The following is a 26,272-nucleotide window of genomic DNA, read 5'->3' as shown; positions in this document are numbered from 1 at the left end:
CTGAGTGTCTTCCCAGCAGTGTGACAATGACCTGTTTTGCATCCCCTTTCTGGAGCTGGACGAATTCTCTACCGGCCTTTGTGTGGGATCAGCATACATCGCCTGCTAATTCCTTCAGGATCCATCATGACAGAGGTGTCCTGAAGATGATGCTGGAGACACCCTGGTTGTCTCCACACGTTCCCCCTCCGCACCCCGAGTTGAGAGGCCCAGCTGCCTGTGAGGTGTGTGCTTGCCCATCCAGCCAAGGATGCCAGTCTTGCTCACAGAACCATCACACACTCATAACCTGAAGTTTTCCTGTAAAATATCCATCAGCTCACTATGGTTCTTGCTTTGGATGTGGCTTCAACCACTACAAACTGCTGAGTGAAATGCTATGGGCTTTGGGCTTATATTCTTGGTGCTGTTTTCTGTCTCTTCTCCTGAAGTCTGGATTTCAAGCACTTTCATGCTTAACAAAATAATTACATACTTGAAGTTTTAATAATGTGGAGTGTTCTACTGGGAAATGGATTTATGAGGATGAGGATGAATTTCTGAGTCTTTGCTCTGCTGGAAAAAATAAAAATAGAGTTGTACATTGTTCAGTTAAATGACTGTACTTGGCGCCCCTGGCCCAGAGCTGTGTGCTTCACGCGGCACCATGTGCACATTGAGGGAGCCGAAGTCACCTGCAGCAGTGGCCTCAGCTGGAGTCCTTCACTGCCAAGAAAATGATAGCATCACCAGGCAACCACGTGATGAGAGTTTGGTTAAATCTCAGGAAAAGGAAAGCTCTCAGCAGCTGCATGAAATGTTGAAAAGCCTACCTACTCTGTTTAAGCTGCTTTTATCTTAAGATTAGCAAAACAAATATCACAGACCTGGAGAGCTCTAAAAAGGGTCTTTGAGCAGAGGAATTCATCTCTAGTAGAGATCTTTAATTTTTTGATTTATCAAATTTTAAAATTCTAGCTGCTGAGTGCAGCTGATAGGCTATTTTGTCTTTTTCCCCACAAATTAATTTTGGAACTTTTATTCTCAAATAATCTCCTATTTTCAAACTTACCACAACTGACTTGCTACTTACTGATGAGGGGAGGAGGAAGCAGGAAAGACCTCTCCTTTCCTGCTGGCCCTGCTGACTGCCCTGAAAGATAAATGGGTGGAGATGACTTGCTGCTTGGGACTACTGATGGCCTGGCTGACCACATCTACTTCCCATGTCTAAACAGCTCAGAACGTGTAAAGAACAGCAAGGCTCACACTGGTCACTGTGAGCTCCACAGATGACAGGGCAGACAGTGCCTTCATACACCAACCTCTGGTCACATTTCCAGCCCTGCCCATAGCATGTCATTTCTGACTCATTATTCCAATTTTATTTGCTCATCACAGGCCGCTTCTCAAGAGGTACAATATTGGCATGACTGAATTCAATCAAGAGCACTTTCAAAGCCAAAACAATACCCTGCTTACTTGACAAGCAAAAAGCAGTGAAAATTCTTTCCTGCCATTGGCTGTGGTGAAAACGCAAGCGCAGGTCGGGACTGAGCCAGGATCTGGCTCCGGCAGGTCTGTGCAGTGTTGGAGGCTTTGACAATCAATCACTACTTCCAGACCTAAGAGTCCTGGGAATAGCAGAACCCCCACTACGCGGCCCCCTTTTATTTCAGGGCCCAGACTGTCCAAAGGAGATAAATTAAGACATAGGAATCATCAAGTAAGATAAAGACCACTGATAAGCCTAAAATCACCAGAGTCTGAAACAAAATTTAATAATTACTCTTTATTTAAAATAAATAAGCCCTCTCACTTACAGGGAAAATACGAAAGTAAACTGTCCTCCTGGTCTAAGACAGAAACCACATTCAGAATATGTTCATTTAAAAAGGAAAGATTTGTTGATTATCAAACAAATCTAGGTACTTCAATACACATTGTTTCTTTGAAAAATAAAGACTGAAAGGAATAATTCATTTCAAAAAGTCACAGGTTAGAAAACCAATTTTCCTTCTGAGGCTCACTTTAGCAGATCCTCCAAGTGTTCCCAAATCTCTTTAAAAAGCTACATCCCCTGAGAAAGGGCCCTTCCCCTGTAGCCCTCTTGCTCTGACACCAGCAGCCCTGCACCCTTCTGCCAAGTGGCTCCCTGCAGGACGGTGCTGTTGCCAGGTGGGAATGGCCCTCCATGGCCACCTCCAGCAGGCAGGAGCTCACCTGCTTTCTGCAAACTCACTCACTTCGCTCAGCTATTCTGCAATGGAGAGGAAGTTTCCTTAGCAGCCAAAGTATTCTAAGTATCACATTTTCCAGTATTTTCCAGATCCACAGTGTGCTCAGAAAGCCAGAGCTGTATCACCTGGCTTTTAGAGAAGATTAACACCTGCACATCTGAGTGACCTTTAACAGGCTCCGCAGCACTGAACGCCTGTAGACACTGCTTCATGTGCCCTTTAATGCTGACCAATTTCCAGATTCAACAGTTACACAAATTACATTGTCATGAAAAACTGAGAGGAAAAAGCCCCAGTCTTTTTCAGACCTCCCCTCCTTACCCAAAATACAGACACACAGGCAAGAACTCTCATAAATTCAAATTCATCATTTGAGAGGTTGAAGCCTCCAAGGATTCTTCTAGCTCCAGGGTACATCCACTGTATGCTTCCAGATGTTTTTTCCAGATTTCAACTAAAATGAGAAAAGAGCACGAGTGAGGAATAGGCATCAACAAGTAGGAAAACTCCTGAAAGAAAACCAGCAGCATGAGAGAGGGAGCCTGTGGCCACTGCCCAGCAGCTCACGGTGCTCAGAGGTGCCCTGGCAGACGTTCACTCACTGTTCTTAGCCTGCTAGGCCGGGCTGCCCCTTATTGAGCAGAAGCTGGGGGGCCATCTTCTATAGGGCAGCTGGGGCCTTGTGTAGGTGGGCTAGGAGAGGACTGAACCTTTACTTGGCCTTCCAAGCCTGTCTTGGGTACAGCTATCCTTAAGGCCACCCATTGTCAAAAGACATCTGACTTGAAGTCTGAGATAGTCACTGACGAGCCCTACCCACTTCAAAAGTCTGATAATACCTCTTAGGCAATGGGCTGGACTTACCAGGCCCTGCTACTCAGCTGGTCTTGCAGCATTGTCAAGCTGCTCTCCTAGGGACTCTAATTAAAGTCAATAAATAATTTAGAGGACACTCGACCTGACACGACTCTCCCTTAAGCACTCACTGTAGTGTGGCTCTTCTTTTTCTGTCAGGGCTGGGGGGCCATCTTCCGCAGGGCAGCTGGGGCCCTGTGTGGGTGGGCTGGGAGGTGCCTGAGGCCTGGGCTCTCCCACCAGCTCCTGCTGCACATTCTCCAGCATGGTCTTGTACGCCTGTCGGGCCGCCATTGTCAGCTCAACCATCTTGTGGAACTGATCCTTGGGCACAAGTGAGAGCACACAGGTAATACCCCAGCTACAGAGGACACGGGTCCCTCAAACTCAGCAATGGCCACCTCCACAGAGAAGCAGGGGTGACACGGGGTAATGTGGACCTCATGCTTATGGGTAGGTACCAGGGATGCTGCCCCAGAGGGAAGAGTGGGCTAGGCCGATTTCTTGGGCCTGCCTGAGGTGCCACTATGTCAGCAGCAAGCCCAGAACAGAGCTCAGTTCAGAACCAGACACCCCCATGCTGTCAAGGAGACAAAGGCTACCTTTTTGTAAGAAGGTTCTGCGTAAGTGGTGGCTCCTCCTCAATGACAGCCTACTGGAGGTTCTGGGGCTGCTCTGTGGGTGAGCCCACACTGACCACCTGCCCCCACTTCCTCCCATGGGCAGTGACTGAAGAGGCCTGTGCCCTGTGCGCTCACCTGGGCCCCATCGTAGCTGAAGATCCCCACCACGCTGACAGGAACTGCCTTATTCAAACTGCGCCCCAGAGCTTTGCGGTTGAGAGCAAACACAAAGGGAATGTTCTGCTCACAGGCATAATCAATAATTGTGTGCAAAGTGTCATCCAGCCCACCTGGTCAAAGGGCAATGAAAAATGACAGGAAGACATGTCACATGGAGTGTGGTGTTAATACTGGTTGCAAAGAGCTTCTTCTTAGCAACACACCCATCTATGATTTTATACCCAAGGCAGAGGCCCCTGAAAATACGAGGAGAAAGCAAGTTGCAGAATCAACTCTCCAAAAATATGGGGGAAAATGGAAAGAAAACCCACAGCTGGTATTGTCTTAACAGGAAAAGTTAAGTATTAGTATTACTGAAACTCACCACATGCCAGACCACTGATCAACTGCTTCACACCTATTAGCTCCTGTGTCCTCCCCCAAATCCCAAAAGGCAGACAGATGCTGTGTCCTCACTGACAGATGCAGAACAACAGGCACAGAAAGGTTAAGTTCCTTATCCCACATTGTACGCCTGGTCAAGGCACAGGTCTGGCTCCCAAGGGCTCACCACCCTCTACTCCCTGACCCTGCTTCTGGGCCAGGGACCAGCCAAGGCTGGTGCACCAGAGAGAGGAAGGAGGTGAAATGAGTACCATGTGCAGGTGATGCACCTGGAAAACCCAACAGTACCTAAGTACTCCTAACAGCATGAGAAGTACATGAGGGGGTGTGGCACAAGTCTCTATACACACGCACACAGCAGCCAGTTGGCATATATCAAAGAGATGACTCCATTTACAACAGCAGCACAAGACTATAGGTGGTAGGAATGAATTTTTCAAGAAACATGAAAAGATTTACAGGCAACTTCAACATGCTGTTAAAGAACACAGTATTAGCCTGGGCAACATCGTAAGATCCCATCTGTAAAAAAAAGAAAAAAAAAAAGAAAATTTGCCCAGTGTCGTGGTATGTGCCTGTAGTCAATCTACTCAGGAAGCTGAGGCAAGCTCAGTAACTTGAGCCCACGAGTTCAAGGCTGCAATAAGCCATGATCATGCCACTGCAGTCCAGCCTGGGCAACAGAGTGAGACCCTGTCTTTTAAACCATCCCCTCAACAAAAAATCTGAACAAATGAAAAGGCACTTATGCTCCTGTATAGAATGATCCAAAATGATGAAATGTCAACTCCACATTAATCTAACACTTTAAAACAGCAGTCCCCAACCTTTTTGGCACCAGGGACTGGTTTCGTGGAAGACAATTTTCCATGGACAGGGGAAGATGGTTTTGGGATGAAACTGTTCCACCTCAGATCATCAGGCATTAGTTAGATTCTCATAAGGATCACGCAACCTAGATCCCTCGCATGCGCAGTTTACAATAGAGTTTGCGCTCCTATGAGAATCCAATGCTGCTGCTGTTCTGACAGAAGGCAGAGCTCAGGCAGTAATGCTCACCTCCTGCTGCGCCGCCCAGTTCCTAAGAGGCCCCAGATAATACTGGTCTGCAGCCCAGGGGTTGCGGAGCCCTGCTTTAAAATACTGTAAGTTAGGCCGGGCGCGGTGGCTCACGCTTGTAATCCCAGCACTTTGGGAGGCCGAGGCGGGCGGATCACGAGGTCAGGAGATCGAGACCACAGTGAAACCCCGTCTCTACTAAAAATACAAAAAAATTAGCCGGGCGTGGTGGCGGGCGCCTGTAGTCCCAGCTACTCGGAGAGGCTGAGGCAGGAGAATGGCGTGAACCCGGGAGGCAGAGCTTGCAGTGAGCCGAGATTGCGCCACTGCACTCCAGCCTGGGTGACAGAGCAAGACTCCGTCTCAAAAAAAAAAAAAAAAAAAAAAAAATACTGTAAGTTACTACAGATGGGATTTCATTGAGAAATAAAAAATATGGAAAAAATATAAACAGATGTCAGGCTAACATGGTCAGGTATTAAAGTTTACTATAAAGGTACCATAGCGTAAACAAGGTGATGCAGATTAACAGAATGGACTTCAGAAAAAACCGGAGTTTGATAGAAACAGCATGTGAGGAACAGCATTTCAGTTTAGTTAGGGAAAAGATCCTAGAGGACTGGGTGGGCCCATCCTGTCCATCTTAGACCACAATAAATCCTACCTAAACATATACAAATGAAGGAACCAGGAGATATACAGAATTTTAAAAGCAAACCTTTTAAAACACTGGAGTGGGAAGGCTGAGAAATAACACAATACCCAGATGCAATTAAAAAATGAAATACCAATATATACAACACCTAAAGTCTCTGCATGGCCAATTTTTTTTTTGGTAGAGAAACTGACAAACCAGAAGAAACACTTGCAACTCTTACCCAAAGGGCTAACTTATAAAAAAGTTACAAATCAATCTAAAAGAGGTCAACATCCCAAAAGCAAATGGGCAACAAATATGAACAATTCACAGAAAATGCCAAGCTCCTGATGCTGACCCTCCCTCATAAGAAAACTGCTAATAAAAACTCCTGGAGAGGATGCTCACACCACCCTGGGAGGGAACACAGTGGTCTCTAGAGGAAGGCACAACATATGCTTTCGAGTTACCAATGCACACAGCATTGTAGGCCAGGCACCTGGCCTACAGGATACTCACCCAGTCCTTACAGAGCAACTGTAAAAAACAACAACTGTTTACAATTAGCATAGTATCACCTGGAACCTACTTACACATTGATCCTCTCATTTCAAGAGAAGAACTTCTCCAATGCACATCCTACCATACTGTGGAAACTGGGAACTCATTCTGCATCTAGTTGGATGGGAGATTAATTTCTAAGCCCACAGCCCTTATTCTGCCCACACCCTGCCCCTGATCTACCCAAAGCATTTGCAAAGTGATGAGGAGGCAGCCTCCTGGGATAGAAACTTTGAAGAAAAAGACCAGTTCCAGATGGGCTGGGAAAAGGGGAGATGATGCAGAGGTGGGGTGGAGTGTTCCATATTCCTTAGGTATACTTACAGTGAAATCTATATTCAGTTTGTCAGGGGAGACATATGAAGTCCTCCCTAACATCAGATGCATGTCTCTCACTGGAGGGTCTCTACCTGGTGTCCACCCCAGCTCCCAGGAGTGAATCTGAAATGTTATTTGAGCACTGTGCAGAAATAACCTAACAGAGGAGGCTTGGCTACTGTCCTCTCGAGGCTGCCTGCCAGGTTGGCCCTTGGCTGGGGTCTGTGAACTTGGATTTTGGGAGGGTTCCCACCATCTTAACTGGTAAGAGTAACTCACTGTGTGCAAACACTGTGGTTTCTGCAGAACACCTGCTTTCCTTCTGGAGTCTGGAACGTTGTATGTGCTAGGCAGAGGATGCCTGTGTGACCGGCCCCCAACAGAACCCTAGGTGCTGAGTCTCTAATGAGCATCCCTGGTAGACAACACTTCCCACAGGCTCTTAACTCGTCTCTGGGATATTAAGAGTCTCCTATGTGATGTCACTAAAAGTGACTTTTGGAAGCTGGAGCCTGGTTTCCCCCACACTTAACCCCACGTGCCTCTTTGCTTTGCTGCTTTTGCTTTGTGCCTTTTCGCTGTAGTAAGTCACAGCTGAAAGTACCACTCTATGCTGAGTTGTGTGAGTCCTCCTGGCACATCACTGAGCCTGGTGGTGGCCTTGGGAACACCCAATACAAGCAGCAAAGTCCAGACTGTTTTGCTCAAACAACCTCCAACCTGTTATTAGTGAGATGAAAGCACGTGTGGCAAGGGCCAACTACTGAAGTTCCACAAGAAAGCTTATGTCAAATAAGCAAGATGCTAGGCTCAGATTATTTCCATTTCAAAGTTTAAGTTCAGAATTATTAGGTAAAATGCCACTCAGAGCAAATACAGTACTTCAACGTAATTCAAGGCTATAACATCAGTTTTTATCTTTAAGATGACTGCAAGCCATTGGCTATCTTATCTGGCAAATATTTATAAAATATACAATCAAGTCCCTTATGCCTCAAAGCATAAACATGTCGGAACCAATGATTACACAAATGCATTTTAAGTACACAACAAATCCTTACGATGCTGATCAAGTAAAAACCTAGCCCCATGCTCTGGCAGAGACAGAGAAGGGGAATGACGTCTTCCAAGAAAGTGGGGTGACTGTAGGCTGAGGACATACATTTCCACCTTTTTGTTTTTTAAAGACACAAATCCACAGAAGAATGTAAGAGACAACAGCAAAAAGTTTCAGAAGCTGAAATGCAAATGGACAACTGAGCTAGCCAACCTAAGCCAACAGTGAGAAAAGCCTATAACAGCCAGCCCTGGACCCAAGAATCCCCCAAAGGTCGGGAATAGGCAGCACATGGTGAGGCATAGGTGAAGACGGCTGGTTGAACACTGGCAGAGGCAACTTGGTGTCCAGCCCCTCAGCTGCAGCCCTCTGGTGAGGCACAGCACAGGTTTGCAGGACATGACGCACCACACATCTAATGGTGGTGAGAGGATGAGCTCACAGGGTGAAGTTCGCCTGTCCCTCCAGGCAGGCAGTGAGAAGTCTTCCTTGGGGATGTGACTAGCCCTAGGGGGAGACAGAGATACCCAGGGGCACTTCCAACATGGAAGCAGCCCAACCACATCATCCTACAGCAGAAGTTCTCAGTGCACTCCTTGGAGAAGCAGCAACAGCACCTGGGAACTTGCTGGAAGTACCAATTCTTGGGCCCACTGGACCTACTTGAAGCACAAACTCTGGAATCTGTGTTTTCCCCAGCCCTCTGGGTGATTCTGATGCTGGCTACAGTTTTGAGAATCACCACCCTCAATGCTGCTCACAGCCTTGAACACCAGCCACACACCCGGATTTCCAGTCGGCTATTTAGTGGCTCTTAACTAGGCGCGGACAACCAGGACACAGAGGACGTCTGTGGAAAACCTCCACCATTAGAGGCCAAAACAAACAGAGCAAACTACTTGGAGGAAACAGAGGCACTGCAGGGAGAGGAACTCGGCATCATTAAGATTCTCCGAGAGGTGACCATGAGGCAGCAGCAATGTGATTTAAAAAAAAAGGAATCTTCAGAGGACAAAAACAGCTCCCCAAAAAATAAAAATAATACCGGAAGTAAAAAATTATACAGAAAGTTTACAAGACATGGTTGAGAAATTCTAACAGAAAATGAAACCAAAAGAAAGAGATAAAAAGAAGCAGGAAACAAATAATGTGAGGACACCAGTCCAGGAGGCCCGACCCTGACATACTTCCAAGAAGAGCTGGCAGGGACTGGAGGAGAGGATTCAAGGCAAAAATTCAACACGTCCCAGAGCCAAAGACACTGGATGCAAACTGTCCCACATCCTGTAACCCCAGGATCAAGGCACTTCCAGTGAACCCCCAGAGAGCAGGGGGTGCAAAATGATCACAAAGCATCAAGAATCAGAGACTCTGGATTTCAAGCAAGAGCTTCAAAATATGTCTCCCATGAATCCTTTTCTCCTAAACCACTGGAGGATGCACTCCAACAAAACAAGAGTGCAGCCCAAGGAGTCCATAAACAACACCTTATTGAGAGTAGGGTGGGAGCCAAGGGTATCCCTGGGTGGCAAATGCATGAGGTGCAGTGAGCTGGGAATGAAGGTTTCTTCAGCAAATGAAACTGCAGAATGCCTGGTGTAACCAACTATCTTAGAGGAGACTGAGGCAGCTGGCTGAGGGCATGAGGTTTCATTAATGCTAAGTATATAGACAATTAAGCAATCACCACAAAACAAGAACAATAACCCAAACTATACATTAGGGTAAGTAATAGCAAAGCCCTTTTGCTCTATTGGGAAGATGACAAATACTTAAAACTGAAAACATGTGAAGCAGTAGCTCACAAGCCTCTTATATGGAGATATGGAGGAAATATCCCACAGTGTGGCTAACAGCTGACAGGTGGAGTTGCTAGGAAAGGGAGGGAGCCCAAGCCTGCCTTTTCCTTAACAAACCCTATAGGACTACTTGACTCTTTAGCTGTGGACATGTACAACACTGACAAAAAAGCCAGGGAAGCATGTGGCCTGTCCTCTCCAATGACCTGGAAAGGCCTCTGGGCACACAATCAGATGAGTGGGTCACTGAGATCCCTTCTGTCATATTCTGGTCAGCGGTGATGCTGGACCCGTACCGAGTTAGGACAGGGACGAGCTGCTGGCTGGGGGCCTCGGACATGTCACAAAACTTCCAGGCTTTAGATATGAAATGGTAACTGGAAAACATCATCTCTGAGGGTTCAGCCCCAGGATGTGGATGCATTATCTTAAAGTGCGACTCTGTAAAGTTGAATTTGACACTGCAGGAGAAAGGAATGAGGCCAGGGAGGGGCTTGTGAGTGTTCCCTAGCCTAGACGGAGATGAAGGACAGGTGTCCATGAGAAGTGCCACTCTGCTCTTATCAGTTCTCCTATTGCTCAATTCAAGGACACAACACAGGCAAGTCGTCCAGAAGCCAAGAGCGCACAAGCACAGGGTAAACATGAGATGTCACAGGTGAGGGTTCACCGTCACCTGACCCAGCATATCACATCCAACAAAACAAAAACACACATTCCAGTTTAAGTAAAATGGCAAAGTATTTAGACAAAGCCACATCTGTAACAAGCAAACAGATGATTCAACCACAGACTGAACAACTAAATGTCAAGTAGATGAAAGCCCTAGGTAGGTACTGCCTGGCTGCCAGGCACAGCATCTCTGTGGTACAAGTGACCAGTGACAATCCCAGCCCCAGGGTGGTGGCCTGCACAACAGAGGCACGTCTTTCCCTGATGCCAGAGGCCTGTGTGGGCTGGCTGGCCTCCCAGCGTGCAGGATCACAGGACCCACCTGCCCTACAGAGGGTAAGGCACTTGGTAATGGTCAATGGGAAACAGTCGGGAAACAGTTACTCAATAAAAACAAAAACCACAAAGAAAACGAGTTGTCAAGGCCTGTGGCATGGGCCACCCAGGTGTGTGGTAACCACGAGGGCACACTAGGCACTCATGCAGGGGCCCACATATCACAGGACCACACTGTGCCTTTACCTTTTGACTGTATCTTCTCACAGTTGGGAGAAATAATGACACATTTCAGTTTTTTGAGCTTCAGGTGTTTGAGAACTTCCCTCAACCCCAACACAAGTCGACGTTTAGTCTTGGCCTTGACTGGATCCTTCTGGTACATACGGTCTTGGAAACGGACCAGTTCTTTGAGTAGGTCGGTAACACAAGCATCCACTTCTTTACTAAGCATCTGGCTGCAGTAACTGAAAGAAACATCAGACATCAGGAATTGTGCCACTGGCTATGACACTGCAGCACTGCTCCCACCCCACCCCAGGGAGAAGAGAGGTAGACTGCATCAGGCAAAAAGTCACGTTTCAACAAGTACTACTAACTAGAACTGTGGAATTCCTGATGATTTAATTTTACGAAAGGTAAATACCGGGGCATCTTCCCCCATTCCCAACTACAAGGGACAAATTTCTCTGGGCCCTGCCCGACCATAGTTTGCCACAGGTCCCCATCTCAGCCACTACCCCGTGCATCTCCCTGTCATAAAGACAAATACCAGGAGACTATCCTGGAAGAAAAGTGGGCAGGGGAGCAGGCAGAGTGAGCACACAAGGTTAAAGGAATCCTGCCACCTAAGAAATTATACAGAGATTAAACCATGAAAAGGGGCCCAAAGATGATGCGCGGTCACTTCATTATCCATTCCCAACTGCAAACCTGGACTGAGGGCCCCTCTTCCATCATTAATACCACAAGAACCTCAGTAGAAGCAGAATCAGACACAATGATTAGGCTCTCCCTGAATGCGTGTAACCAGGTACCCAGCTTCTTTCAACCATGAGGTAACCCTGTTAAAGCACAGTGTGGCCCAGCAACAAGGATTTATGGGAGATATCAATGCCATACTGAACCGAAGCACTTCCATCTTCCCCTAGTCCCTGGCAGGCAGGGGCTCACTCACTCCCTGAATCTGCGGCTGTGGATCTTAGGGAAGGTGGCGTGACTGGGAGCAAGGTGGGAGGCCTCGGTGTCCCTCTGGAGTTCTGTGCCTGGTGGCTCTTCAGACTTGCCCTCAACCGAAGGAGTGGAGATCGGTTCGTCCATCCCCTCTGGCCCTTCATGAAGGAAAAAGTCATCATAAGACATCTGTGGGCCCAGTGCACACACTGAGGGGCTGGCCCAATGCAGTCTCACCGATGCAACCAGACCCTGCACACAACCACCACATTCACAGACAATATGCAGAGAGGTTTACAGAAGGCAGAAAAAACAGACGAGGATGCCTGGGGAAAACAGATAAACTGGTGGAGGTAGTCATGCCTGGAGGTGTGCCTCCCCTCAATTTACTTATACATTCATTTTTATTATGGTAAAATATACAATAATATTACCATTTTAACCAGTTTTAAGTGTGCAGTTCAGTGGCCAAATTTATTTTTTGATTTTGAAATTTAACCTGAAGAATCTCTTATCAGGGAGTTTTAAAATACAGGGTTTTAGTTCGAAGTTTTTTCTCAAATGCTTGAGACCATTTCTTTTTGAAATAATCCTTTAGAAAGAGCTGAACTCCAACATCTAAACTATGAGAAACTCAAGAGGTGTGTGTTTAAACACACCAGATCTGATGCAGTGATAGCTTACTGTCCCCAACTAGTTACTTCTACCGACTATCAAAATGCAGTTGCAGTAACAGATCACCAAATGAAGGAATGAAAAAACATATACCGCACCCACAAGAATGGCAAGGTTGAAAAACACAGTGCCCCATGGGCTGGTAGAGATGCAGAGCACCTGCAACTCTCAGCCTCCCTGGGGCTGTAACTGGTAGAACAGTCAGAAACCCACTGGGCAGGAGCTACTAAAGCAATTCTGCTCCCAGGTAATGCCCCACAGGAACGAGTGCTTGTGTCCTTTAAGACACATACAACACTGTCCGCAGCAACCCTGTTTCTAATTACCCAAACTGGAAAATGCCTGAATGCCCATCCGCAACCCTGTACATTCGTCCAACTGAATTTTACACAGTAATGAAAATAAATGGCATCTCCATGTTGCCAACAAGGCTGAAGGAAAGGGGACAAAGAGAGCAGCACATAACACACAGCTGCACTAGAGCCACAGCCACAGCCCTTGGTGGGGTTGCCATGGGGCAGGGTCTCCTGGGGGAGGCCTCTGACAAGAGGGCACAGGCAACTGCTGGGCTGTGTTTTGCTTCTTGATCTGAATGCGGTGGTCACTGTGAAAAGTCTTCAAGCTGTACACTGATATTTGTGCACTTTTCTGAATGTATAACTGAATAAGAAGTTTCCTTAAAAACACACAATTGTGTTCATGCCCCCATGTCTCCAATACTTGCTGGTAAGCAGCTGTGCAGCTAGCAGTGTTAATTCTCATGACCACTTCAAGTTAGAGGACCATCCAGCATCACACAGATCAAACTTGGTGGGAAGGGAGGATCCTCACCTCTGTCCCTCACAGACCCCAGAACCAGAGGGACTAGAAACACTCCCCCATCTGTGGGGACCTCCCTTCCCTGTAAAGCTGGGAGCTCAATGCTGACCCACTTTCACCACAAAAGCAAGAGGAGTCAGCCAAGTCCTGGAAAGTTTGCTCAGCACAGCTCATCCTTTTCATAGTTGCTCCCGTTTAAATTATTCTTAAAGCACAAACAGACGTTGGTACCTGACAGCTCTGCCTGCTCGGGAACCTGGTCGTCACCACCACTCTCTCCATCTTGTGTGTCATCACTGGTAAAAGCTGGACTCACAGCATTTTCTTGAAGACGCTGCTGCTTTCTCTCTTGCCGTTCTTTCAAAATAATCTTAAAAATTAAATAAACAATTAAAATGCCTAAATACTTGTACTTAAAAGATAAGCTCTTCTGCAAATTAAACTGCCCAAGTTCAACTTTTTGGCAATGTGCTTATTAGTGCCCTGAGAGCAGCCAAGTGCTCCCCAGACTCCAGGGAGCTCACTCAACCCTCCCCGCTGGTTTTGGAGTGGCACGTTCTTCCCGAGGTATGCAGAGCAGCCACACAGGAGAGCCCTGAGCTCTAAAGACAATTCTGCAGCTCAGCACTTGCCTGAGCACCTACACCACAGGCTGCTGTGAGAATTCACTGGAGGGAGGCTGGGCGTGATGGCTCACGCCTGTAATCCCAGCACTTTGGGAGGCCGAGGCAGGTGGATCACCTGAGGTCAGGAGTCTGAGACTAGCCTGGCCAACATGGTGAGACCTCGTCTCTACTAAAAATACAAAAATTAGCCAGGCATGATGGCGCACACCTGTAATCCCAGCTACTCGGGAGGCTGAGGCAGGAGAATTGCTTGAACCCGGGAGGCGGAGGTTGCAGTGAGCCGAGATCACTCTACTGCACTCCAGCCTGGGCAACAAGAGCAAAACTCCGTCTCAAAAAAAAAAAAAAAAAAAAAAAAAAAAATTCACTGGAGGAGCCTGTGACTGTCCTCCTGGAAGGTGTGCAAGGAAGTGTGCATTATTCAATGACTCTGAACATCAGACAGATCAGCTACGGTAGGATGAAGGGGATCATAAGAAGAAGAAAAATGCAACTCCTCCCATTTCTGGTTTTCTGTCCATCCACTGCAAAGTTGAAAAAATAAAAGATGTTCCTTTCTCTTCAGGTGGCTAAAGCATTCCCCACATCACATGTCCCTGACGTATCATGCTGGGAGGGTGAGGGATCATTTGTTAGAGTATCATAACACGTTTTACTACAACATATTCAAGTAATGTAAGTCGTAAAATCTAAAAATCTAAGAGCTGGGAGAGTAACTATGGAAATGTGAAACTAAGTTTTCTAGCGCCTCGCTTCGGCTGAAACACCCCACACACCTTCTTCAGTGAGGTTGGCTTCTTGGCCTTGGGGATCTCCCTCTGCTTCCCTTTCTTCATCAGGGGGGCACTGGAGTCCAAGGGATTGTGCGGGGTCTTCATTTGACTCACACGGCGGCCTCTCTCCCCTGACGTACATTCTTTGGAAAGGACTGGCACTGCTCCAACTGAAACATAGTGGGACAAAGCCCTCACAGTCACCTCCCAGATGCTCCACCCAGTTCTTGGACCACAGCTCGCCCAGGGGCTGCCTCAGGGTATCTGAAGGAGTTTGCCAAGTCACCCCCAGCTTGTCCCCACAACCCTTCTCATCTTTGTCAAACAATCTCTTACACATTCTTTTCATTGGCAGTAATTCCAAATGAAACTTAGTATCTTTTGGATGAGATTCCCAAAAAGTATCAAGTAATTTAGGAACACCTACCTTCCTATCCATATAATCAGATCTCCCATGTTTCTCAGTGCAGTCTAATACAGCGTGGATCTCATTTTCTGACTCAGGACAGTTCTAGGTGGTCTGCACTCACTGTTGCTACTGTGAACACGTCCCTCTCCACCACCGTTTCCAGTTGACACTGACTTTGTGGAAGCTGGCCCTATTGGTTTCCGTATGTGTATCTTGTATCTAGCTACCTTATAAGGCCACTATAAGATTCTAGTAATATTTCTAGTTAATTCTCTTGAGTTTTCCAAACATGTTTTCCAAAATCCCATCATGGGCAGTTGGTAATCCCTCTACATAGTCAATAAATTACTGTGATTACTACTGAACAGTTCAATTTTATTCTCCTTTTCTGTTCTATTTCCCATCTCAATAATTATTTCAAGTAATCAGTTAATTCCTATATAGTTTTATCCTTTTTGATCTGGAAAATTTCCAAACATACGCCAAAGAAAAAACAATGGTAAACAAACCCTGTGTCCATTGTCCAGCTTCAACAATCATCAATATTTCTCCAAATGTATTTTACCTGCCCTCCTTTAATTTTGGAAGACGTTTTTAAAATAACTGGTGCTCTGTCAATCAGGCAGTCCCACTAAGTCTCGCCTGTCTGACTGTCTGATTCACTGCTTCAACGCAGAACGTAACCTGCACAGGTCAACCAAGACAACTGTACCTGCCTCCCAGGCTGCTCTGGCCTTAGTGAGCACAGCTGCTTGCATCTTTGGAGCCTTGTTTCCACATGGGGTTTGAAACATACATGTGACTATGTGACTGGCTCCATTTTCTCAGCTCTTCTTGGAAAACCCTGTATGGCTCATAGGTGCTCACTCACCCGGTCCCCCAATGACACCACCAAGTTCAGCATCTCACCTGCAAAACCGGCCTCCTGCAAAACTGGCTCCTGCAAAACCGTCCACAAGCCCTCTAGCTCTACACCTCCTACACCCCAATGCCAGGCAACTCTTCACAAAGCACTGACACCGGGCCTGAGGAGGGTCCTTCCTACAACAGAGGAAGATCAACCATTCCCTCCCACAAAAACAACCACGAAGTTCAACAGAACTGCCAAACACAGTCCTATCAGCCCTCTGGAAAGTGACCAAAGGGTTCCAACAAACCGAAGAGTGCTTACTCCTTAGATGAGTAGCCTTCAGGTGGGAACAGTATGGGTCTGGACACTCCTGTCTGAGGCTTTTCCCAGAGTCTCTTCCCGCTCTGCTTTGGCTCATTCAACAGGTGCCAAGGCTACGAAAACAGCAGCTTCCCTGTCACTGCCATAAGGGGCTTGCTGAATTCAAAGTGTGGTCATTTAAAGTAGTGATTTCAGCAAATGGGGAAGGCAAGGCAGCATGGCCAGTCTGAGGCTGCCGTTTTGTATAGTCAAGCAACAGACAGGGCCAGGCCAGTGGGGACTTACATGGTGTCCAAAGGAAGACTCGCTATAGGGATGAGCTATGGGGCGGTCAACCAAGAATTCTACATCCAGCAAAACTAACCTCCAAAAAGTGAATGCAAAATAAAGACATTCCTAGACAAAGACCATGAGAATTTGTTGCTAGTATTGCTTGTGTCACTAATACTAAAGGAAGTCCTCCAGAAGAAATACTACCAGAAGTGATACAAGATGGCAACTGAATCCAGAGGAATAAAGAACACCTAAAATCATAAATATGAAACTGGTAAATACATATTTTTTCCTTGTTCCTTCTCTTCTTTAAAAGATATGGCTGTATAAAGTAGTAGTTCCAACACTGTAGTGTCTGGTTTATAATCTATTTAGATGTACCATATGACAATAGCATAAAGGGGGAGGAAGAAAATGGAGACCTATTGGAGTAAAGTTTCTTCAATATATAAACTAACATGTATATTGTAATCCCTACAGCAACTGCTAAGAAAGTAGTTTTTCAAACTAAAGTTAAAAAAAATCAACAAAGAAATCAAAAGTGTACTCTAAAAACATTTAACACCAAAGGCAGTAAAGGAGGAAGCGAGGAACAAATGACAAAGTTGACAAAAACAAGCAATGGGGAAAGGACTCCCTATTCAATAAATGGTGCTGGGATAACTGGCTAGCCATATGCAGAAAATTGAAACTGGACCCCTTCCTTACACCACATACAAAAATCAACTCAAGATGGATTAAAGACTTAAATGTAAAACCCAGAACTATAAAAACACTGAAAGACAACCCAGGCAATACCATTTTGGACACAGGAACTGACAAAGATTTCATGACAAAGACATCAAAAGCTGCAACAAAAGCAAAAATTGACAAATGGAATCTAATTAAACTAAAGAGCTTCTGCATTGCAAAACAAACTATCATCAGAGTGAACAGACAGCCTACAGAATGGGAGAAATTTCTGCAATCTATCCATCTGACAAAGGTCTAATATCCAACGTCTACAAGGATCTTAACCAAATTTGCAAGAAAAAACCACCCCATTAAAAAGTGGGCAAAGGACATGAACAGACACTTTTCAAGAGACATACACGTGGCCAACAAGCATACGAGAAAAAACTCAACATCACTTAATCATTAGAGAAATGCAAATCAAAACCACAATGAGATACCATCTCACATCAGTCAGAATGGCTACAACAGAAGCTGGCGAGGTTGCGGAGAAAAGGAGAAAAAGAAACGCTTATACACTGTTGCTGGGAGTGTAAATTAGTTCAACTGCTGTGGAAAGCAGTGCGGTGATTCCTCAGACCTAAAAACAGAAATACCATTTGACCCAGCAATCCCATTACTGGGTATATACCCAAAGGAATATAAATCATTCTACTATAAAGAAACATGCACGTGAATGTTCACTGCAGTACTATTCACAATAGCAGAGACATGAAATCAACCTAAATGCCCAGCAACAGTACACTGGATAAAGAAAATGTGGTACGTATACACCATGGAATACTATGCAGTCATAAAAGAGAATGAGATCATGTCCTTTGTAGGAACATGGATGGAGTTGGAGGCCATCCTTAGCAAACTAACGGAGGAACAAAAAACCAAATACCACGTGTTCTCACTTATAAGTGGGAGCTAAATGATGAGAACACATGGACACATGGAGGGAACAACAGACACTGGGGCCTACTTGAGGGTGGGGGGAGGGAGAAGATCAGAAAAAATAACTATTGGTTACCAGGCTTAGTACCTGAGTGACAAAATAATCTGTACAACAAACCCCCATGACACAAGTTTACCTATATAACAAACCTGCATGTGTACCCTTGAACCTAAAATGAAAGTTTAAAAAAAAGGAAGATCCACAGATTTAAAAAAAAAAAAGTAGTGTTTTTTGAAATAATAAACTACTTCAAAAGGAAGAAACATATCTAAAAGCCTATGGTGGAAAATTTTCATGTTGCTTTTTATGACATATTGTGCGTTTTAACTGTCTTGGCTCTTAAGAGAAGATGTGTCAGAGGAAAGAGGCAGCCACATCAGCACTACTCGACACTGTTCCCAGTGGTGCCCCATGCACAGGCAGTAAACCATTTCCATGGAATGCAGCTTCCTCACCCAGACAGTAAAGATATTCAGAAACTCAGGACACTTCTACAGACAAGGAGATTTTCAGCTACACAATGTCATCATATCAAGTGGAAAGCTCATCTTTTAATAAGATCAATTTTTAAAAATCGTCCAATTTTAATAACTTAAAAATGTTTTAATTGTGGTAATATATGACATAAAATGTACCATTTTAACTGTTTTTAAGTGCACAATTCAGTTGCATAAATTATATTCACAATGTTGTGCAACCATCACTACTATCCATTTTCAAGACTTTTTAGTGCTCCAATGAATACTCTGTCCCCATTAATAATAACTCACTATTCCTTTTCCCCTCAGCCCCAGGTATCCTCTAATCTATGCTTTTATGAATTTGCCTATTCTAGATATTTCTTTTAAGTGGAATCACACAGTAGTTGTGTTTCTGTGTCTAGCTAATTTTATATGGTATAATGTTTTCAGGTTTCTTTCATGTTGTATCATGTATAAGAATTCATTCCTTTTTTAAGGTTGCATATTACATTGTGTAGGTATACCACATTTGTTTACACCATCATGTGGTAATGAACATTTGCGCTGTTTCTACCCTTTGGTTATTGTGAATGATGCCATAAGAAACTCCAGTGTAAAAGTGTCTAGGTCTGTTTTCTTTTGGGTAAATACTGAGGAGTGAAATTGCTGAGTCATGTAGTAACTGCATTGAGCATTATAAGAAGCCACCAGGTTGTCTTCCACAGTGGCTGCACCATTTTACATTCCCACCAGCAGTATGTGGGGTTCCAATTTTTCCACATCTTCACCAACACCTGTTATTTTCTGTTTTTGGATTATAATCATCCCACTAGGTGAGAAGTAGTATTTCACTGTACTTTTGATTAATATTTATTTCCCTGATGACTAACGATATTGAGTATCTTTTCACACACTTATTGACCACTTGTGTACCTTTTTTGGAGAAATGTCTTTTCCAGTCCTTTGACCATTTTTAAATTGGATTGTTTGCTATTCAGCTGGAGTTCCTAAATATTTGAATATTAATCCCCTATCAGACACATGATTTGCAAATATTTTCTCCCATTCTGTAAGTTTTCGCTTTCTTGATAATGTCCTTCGGTATGCAAAGATTTTTAATTTTAATGAAGTCCAAAGCTTATTGTTCTTTTGTTGCTCATCTTTTTGGCGCCATATCTAAAAATCCAATGTCTAATAAAAGATCATGAAGATTTACCCGTTTTAAGAGTTTTATAGTTTTAGCTCTTATATTTAGCTCACTGATCCATTTTGAGTTCATTTGGATCTATGGTGTGAGGTAGGAGGTATGACTATTCTTTAGCATGTGGAAATCCAGATGTTCTTGTACCATTTTAAAGAGACTGTTCTTTGTTCTTTTCATGGACTTTGCATACTTTTGAAAAATCAATTGGTCACAGATTCGTGAATCTGTTTCTGGACTCTTAATTCTATTCCACAGGTCCTTATCTATGCTTATTCTAGCATCACACTGTTTTATCTATAAATAACTTTTGATAACAAGAGAAAATGTTAACACAATAATCTAGCTGAAAAAGACTTCCAACCACTTGCCTGAGATGGAAAGACTCTCTTACCTGAGACTACCACTGGTTTGGAGGACTGCTTTGCATGCTGAGAGTGCTGCTTCTCCAGGGCTGTCAGCATGCCCCCCAAATCCAACTGCACTGGAAGCTGGCTCTTCTTTACATTATTTTTAAAATTATCCTGAAAGTTCAAAATTCGTAAGTTTACTTATAAAACTATACAAACTGTGCTTTTCATTTTACAAAAAACTGATGTAAAGATAAAATGAAATAAATTTAGAGACTATAAAAAAGAATTTTTAAAAATTCAAGTAATGAAAGGAAAAAAAATCAATCCCACATTATCTGCCAGTATTACCATGGTTGTTTATGTCTTCCTTCTTTCAGAACATTGGGTTTATATTAAATCACCTACACTTTTGTCTATATCTCCATTGTGAGTAGTCAACAATACACATCTACAGACAAGACACTAGCACTCGTATAAAGTCTTTGGCTACAAAGTCTGTGTGTGAGGCTACTTGGTTAGTACTATCGCCTCATTAGCCCATTCTCTCTACAAATGCCTCCATAAACCAACAAAATGCCATGAAATTATAGTGATACAACCAAAAGTCTACATAAGCCCAAATCATACTCAGCAAATAATATTAAATGCAGGCTCAAAGTCTGACATGCTCAAAACAAGTGTTATTTTTGCAATTGTTGTGATCTGGGTTTTGAGACTATATAAAAAGTTGTACAAGGAAGCCCAGTGATATGTCCTAAGGCGTGGTGTCCCATTTGCTTTAGTGCCTCTGCTCCACTCTCCTGCCAAGTGTTCTCTTCCAGGACACCAAAAACCCTACTGGCTGAGGGCTCCCATCAGGGGAAAGTACCAAGTGCAACAAAGGACAGGCAAGGAGGCCTGCTGCATGGAAGGAAGATGAGTAAATTATAACACTGAATTGAAAGTTAACTCACACAAAGGTTTAGAATTTTATTTTCCATGAATGCGAAAACAATAGTCCCTTTAAAAGGCAAAATGACAACGAATATCCTAGGAAATAAATGTCTACAAGTACGCAAGTTCCCCGTCTAAATTATGACTCACAAGCTCCCTCCTGAATCTACGGGGTAGGTGGTGGAGTAGAGAAGGGGAATCACCTCCACTTTAGCTTCTGTTTTGACTGCATAGAGTAAAACTGTGGTGCCTCTCTTATTTTTCTTCTGTCAGACATTACTGACTTGCAAAAAAATTCTTCTGTTTCCCAAATAAACTGAGTCAACTTTTTCCCCTTAAAGTTTCATAAGGCAGTATGATCTCCCTCCTTTCCGACTTAGCAACTGCAGTTACCAATAATCTTACTATAAAATAATAATCATAAAATAAGTCTTATTATAAAATAATAAAATCTTATTATTTAAGAGCAATTCTGTTTCAACATGCTGGGTGCAGTTCTCTCATGAAGGAATGAATCAAAACAAAACCACCTGTCACCATACAGAAATGTCTGGAAAGCAGTTTTTCTCAAGCATTTAGTTGAGCCAGAAAAGTTAAGCCTAAAGCAATTTGTGGTTTCAATCTAAAAATTACCTGTGGCTGCTGCTTAGATTGAAATTTCGGTGGCTCTATTCTGTCTCTTCTTTCAGATGCAACTGCCAGGTTGGGAAATTCCTCGGCATCCTAAGTAAACCACACACCCCTTTAGCTCTTTGTTAATGCAAACATGCCAAGTGCAACCTTTTCCTTGCTTATATTTTCATTCTTCAGTAAAGTCCCACAAAAGTTCTTAAAAGTGATTTAAAAAAAAAAGCCACGAAACTCTCACATAAGAGCTTCTGCTTTATTTAACTTAGAGCAAATTTAAAGGCCACAGTTCTAATACCCCTGTACCCAAAAAAGAGAGTGCCACCAACAATCTTGGTACACCGAGGGGTCTACAGAACTGACCCTGGACCACCTTGGCATGAGAGTATTCAAGTAACTGTTCCTCGAAGGATTATGTTTTTCATTAGAGAAACCATCTAGATTCAGTAGATTTACATGTTATCTCTGCTGAACCCAGGCTAATAAATGGAGCCAAAGGCAACAGGCCTGCTAAAAAACCATTTTTTAATCACTTAAAAATGCCTGTCATTTTGTCAATATTTTAGGTCCCTTGGAAAAAGATGGGAAACATGGGGCAGAAATATAAATTATTCACTTGCCTAAACCATAATGCTCTGCCATGGTAGGTTTTCAAACATGTAACCCAGCTATTCTCAAATGATGTTCTAAGAGCCTTGGGAACCCCCACCCCAAGTCTGTGGGAATGCCTGGGCTTGACCCTAGCACCTCTGAGAGAGCCTTCGGCCTGCACAAGCAGCCAGGCCACCTGAGTCTGGTACAGCAATGTAAAGAAAACAACAAGGCACACAAGAAATTAAGTTAGAACCCAGGCTGGCTCCTTAGAGTACATGACATACTTGGAGTATCATGGAACAATTAAAGCATGCTTTTGGAAGTTCCTGAAATCTTCCTGACTTGGGCCCTCAATGGTTCTATAGTATTCTACATCTCTCTATAATAAAGCACTTTATAATAAGACTTCTGGATAGAAAAGGAGGCCCTGCAAAAGCCAGCATTCTAAAGCAAGAAAAAAAAAAAAAAAACAGGTAAAGAAGATAACTGAGGGGAAATATTAGTAACATGGCACACAAACTATTCAACCCTGATACAAGTAGTTTTGTCTCCAGACAATTCATTCATTCAGATGTTCACTGAGTGGCTGCTCTGAGACAACTGGGAAGCCAAAATGAAGAGGTGAGAAGAGTGGCTGTTTTCTTTAGCACTACAAAAGTGATCATTAAAAAGCCCTGGAGATTTTCACTTAGAAAACCAATATGAACCCGTTTCTTTTAAGAAAGACCCACTTATTATATCACACCATGTGAATAATAAATATAAATGTACTTCAATCCTTGGAGGCTCTTGAACTGTCAGGACTTCATATTTTGATGTAGATTTTTCTTTCTTTTTCTTATTCTTTCTTGAGGCTTCATTTTGTTCAAGGTCACTACCTTGTGATGCTTTAGACTAGAACAAAAAATCAAAGCAAAAATCCTCAGTTTTTAGGGCGGTCAATAGAATGTTTAATACTATGTATCAACAAAATTAAGATATCAAGTCCTATAATCACATGGCAATTTTATTCAGAGTTAGGTTCCTCATCCCCGGTTTTTTAAAAAGCCAGCATTCACTAGAATAGTTCTGAAGGAAAAAAAACTTTGTTCAAATAGTTGTAATGCCCAATTCCTTTTGAAAACTGGTGGATTTGGACAGAACCTAGTTTTCAGCTTGAGGAGATCATGGTGTTCATGACCTTCCTGATCCCAGCCTAAGCTCTCCTTGTAATTCCAGGCAGGCCATTTCCATCAGCACGACCCAGTCGTTCCTTATCTGAACATCAAACCTGTCCGCAGAGCAGAATCACCCATGGAACCTTCAGACAAACACCTGGGACCATCCCAGGACTGCTAAATGTGACCTCATCATTCCTACAGGCCCCTAACCCCCTGGGCCTCTCCTCATCCAGGTCAGATGTGCTTTGCCCACAGGGCCTTTGCACTGAAGCCCCTTCACTAGAATTTGGCTAGGCTGGGGCTGCCCCTCATCTCCATCTACCCGTTGCTTTCTACCCTTGGACTTCCCATGGTTTTCTCTTCAGAGCACTGATCACTCTCTGACATGTCCTACGTCTGTCTGCGTGTTGTTGGCCTCCCTCCATCAGAATGGAGGCTCTAAAAGGGCAGGGAACTTTTTGTTTTAGGCCCTGCTTTATACCCAGTGCGAATTTACACTTCAGAAGTAAAAGTCTCAGCAGCTATTAAAAGGCATATGTTTATCTACTGACCCACAGGAGCTGTCCATGATATTTTTCTAAGTGTAAAAGACAGGTTTAAGGGTAATGTCTATAAAATGATCGCATTTTAAGAAAAGATAAAACAAAACAAAACAAAAAAACAGAGAAACCCCTCTCTCTTTGTTCATGTTTTCATGAGCCTGAGGCAGGACATATGCCAGATTGCTAATGAAGGTTTCTCTGAAGGTAGGCCTCAAAAGTATGGGAGAGATGACCTTTTCCATAAGTAGATCCTTGAAGTGTTACACTTATCATTTCTGTAATAAAATTTCACAATACAGAAAGTTTCTAAAAAAAACCATTCTGATCACTATCACTCCAGCTATGTAAAATGCAAAGCTACTTGGGTTAGAAGATAACAGGAGATGCTGATTTTCTTCTTATCTTTTAGAAGTTTTCTAAAATAAGCTTTTCTTAGACCTATAATTAAGAAAATTTTTTAAAAAGATCTTGGGAAAATAAAACACAATCTGTTAACTCTTAGAATGCTAACTGCATATTAGGAAAACCGGCTCTGAGAGTGACTTGGCAGCTACAACAAAGAATTAGACAGTGGGGCACCAGGTGCGGTGGCACAGGCCTGTAATCCCAGCACTTTGGGAGGCCGAGGCGGGTGGATCACCTGAGGTCAGGAGTTCGAGACCACCCTGACCAACATGGTGAAACCCCGTCTCTACTAAAACAATACAAAAATTAGCCAGGCATGGTGGCGGGCACCTGTAATCCCAGCTACTTGGGAGACTAAGGTAGGAGAATTGCTTGGACCCAGGAGGCGGAGGTTGCAGTGAGCCGAGATCATGCCATTGCACTCCAACCTGGGTGACAGAGCAAGACTCCATCTCAAAAAAAAAAATAAATAAATAAAATAAATTAGACAGTGGGCTGCTGTCCAGCCTGCGCCTGGCCACCCAGAGGAGCCCCAGAGACACGGAGGAGGCTTCACTGAGAGTCAAGTTCAGTGTGTGCACAAAAGGAAGGGTCTCTCCCTTACACATACTGCTCTCTCTCAAATACATGCACAGAGCAATGAGGAACAAGCACACATCTACCTTCACAGTAATTGTCACCACTGTAAATACATAGCTACCATTTATGTGGAATGGGCTAATTACATTTTTGGAAGTCAAAAAGTACCCTCATACTCAGAAACACAGGAAACCATTATGCTAAACAAGGCCACATTTCAACCTAACATAATATATCCATACACAATGAAAATCAACAACCATATCTAGACCAATAAAAAAAAGGCTCTTGAAGAAACAGTTCTAGGAATCAATAAAAATGTAATTTAAAAGTTGGGTGTGGTGGCTCACGCCTGTAATCTCAGCACATAGGGAGGCTGAGGCAGGAGGACTGCTTGAGCCCAGGAGTTCAAGACCAGCTTGGGAAACATGGCAAAACCCTGTCTCTGTAAAAAATACAAATACTAGTTGGATGTGGTGGTGCATGCCTGTAGTCTCAGTTACTAGAAAGGCTGAGGTGGAAGGATTGCTTGAGCCAGGGAGATTAAAGCTGCAGTGAAAAAAAAAAAAAAAAAAAGCACTTAAAATTACTTAAGGGAAAAAAATCTGTTCTGAATGCTATCTTATAACAAGTAAATAAATTCCATTAACCAAAAATCAGTAACATGTACCACATGATCACAAAATGTGGAATTCAATTATTTTGCTACTAGTACTCTTGTACTGGTAAAAGTCATTTAAATTCAACAAAGACTGGGGGAAAAAGAAGCAGAAACTTTATACACCAGAGCATAAACTTATGCCAACATTTCTTCTTTAAAGAATTCAAAATGGCTCACAGATATTTTAAGTCGATAGGTCTAAAATGTACATTCTCACTCATAAAGAAAAGCTATCACTTGTATTTCATGACTCAAAACCTATTTTTTATTCAATGTGCAAGTACAATAAACTCAGACTAGTGACTACAGTATAGAATGAAACCCAATTAGTTAGGATTTGGAAGGATTAAAAAAAGACTATCCTGGCCAGGCACGGTGGCTCACGCCAGTAATCCCAGCACTTTGGGAGGCCGAGGTGGATGGATCACCTGAGGTCAGGAGTGAGATTAGCCTAGCCAATATGGTGAAGCCCCATCTCTACTAAAAATACAAAAATTAGCCAGGCATGGTGGCAGGCACCTGTAA

At 43.8% G+C, this 26,272-nt stretch overlaps 1 protein-coding gene across 6 annotated transcripts in view; it reads right to left on the bottom strand.

The window, feature by feature from the left end:
* Positions 1–1,735: 1,735 nt before the first annotated feature.
* Positions 1,736–26,272, bottom strand: part of SECISBP2 (SECIS binding protein 2) — a 40,282-nt gene continuing 15,745 nt past the window's right edge. For all 6 annotated transcript variants that reach the window (XM_032164489.2, XM_032164491.2, XM_032164492.2 and 3 more), the window contains 10 exons: positions 23,172–23,294; positions 21,813–21,902; positions 20,288–20,417; positions 14,710–14,876; positions 13,539–13,677; positions 11,818–11,971; positions 10,887–11,107; positions 3,833–3,987; positions 3,206–3,398; positions 1,736–2,673 (listed from right to left, as the gene is read on the bottom strand). In XM_032164489.2, coding sequence (XP_032020380.1) covers positions 2,570–2,673; positions 3,206–3,398; positions 3,833–3,987; positions 10,887–11,107; positions 11,818–11,971; positions 13,539–13,677; positions 14,710–14,876; positions 20,288–20,417; positions 21,813–21,902; positions 23,172–23,294 — 1,476 coding nt within the window. In that variant the 3' untranslated portion in view covers positions 1,736–2,569. The remainder of the gene's footprint in view (positions 2,674–3,205; positions 3,399–3,832; positions 3,988–10,886; positions 11,108–11,817; positions 11,972–13,538; positions 13,678–14,709; positions 14,877–20,287; positions 20,418–21,812; positions 21,903–23,171; positions 23,295–26,272) is intronic.

The sequence above is a fragment of the Hylobates moloch genome, unplaced genomic scaffold (assembly GCF_009828535.3).
Source record: "Hylobates moloch isolate HMO894 unplaced genomic scaffold, HMol_V3 SCAFFOLD_10, whole genome shotgun sequence".
NCBI lineage: Eukaryota > Metazoa > Chordata > Mammalia > Primates > Hylobatidae > Hylobates > Hylobates moloch.
The sequence above is the reverse complement of the archived record's forward strand: the minus strand, read 5'-3'. Positions and strand labels throughout refer to the sequence as shown.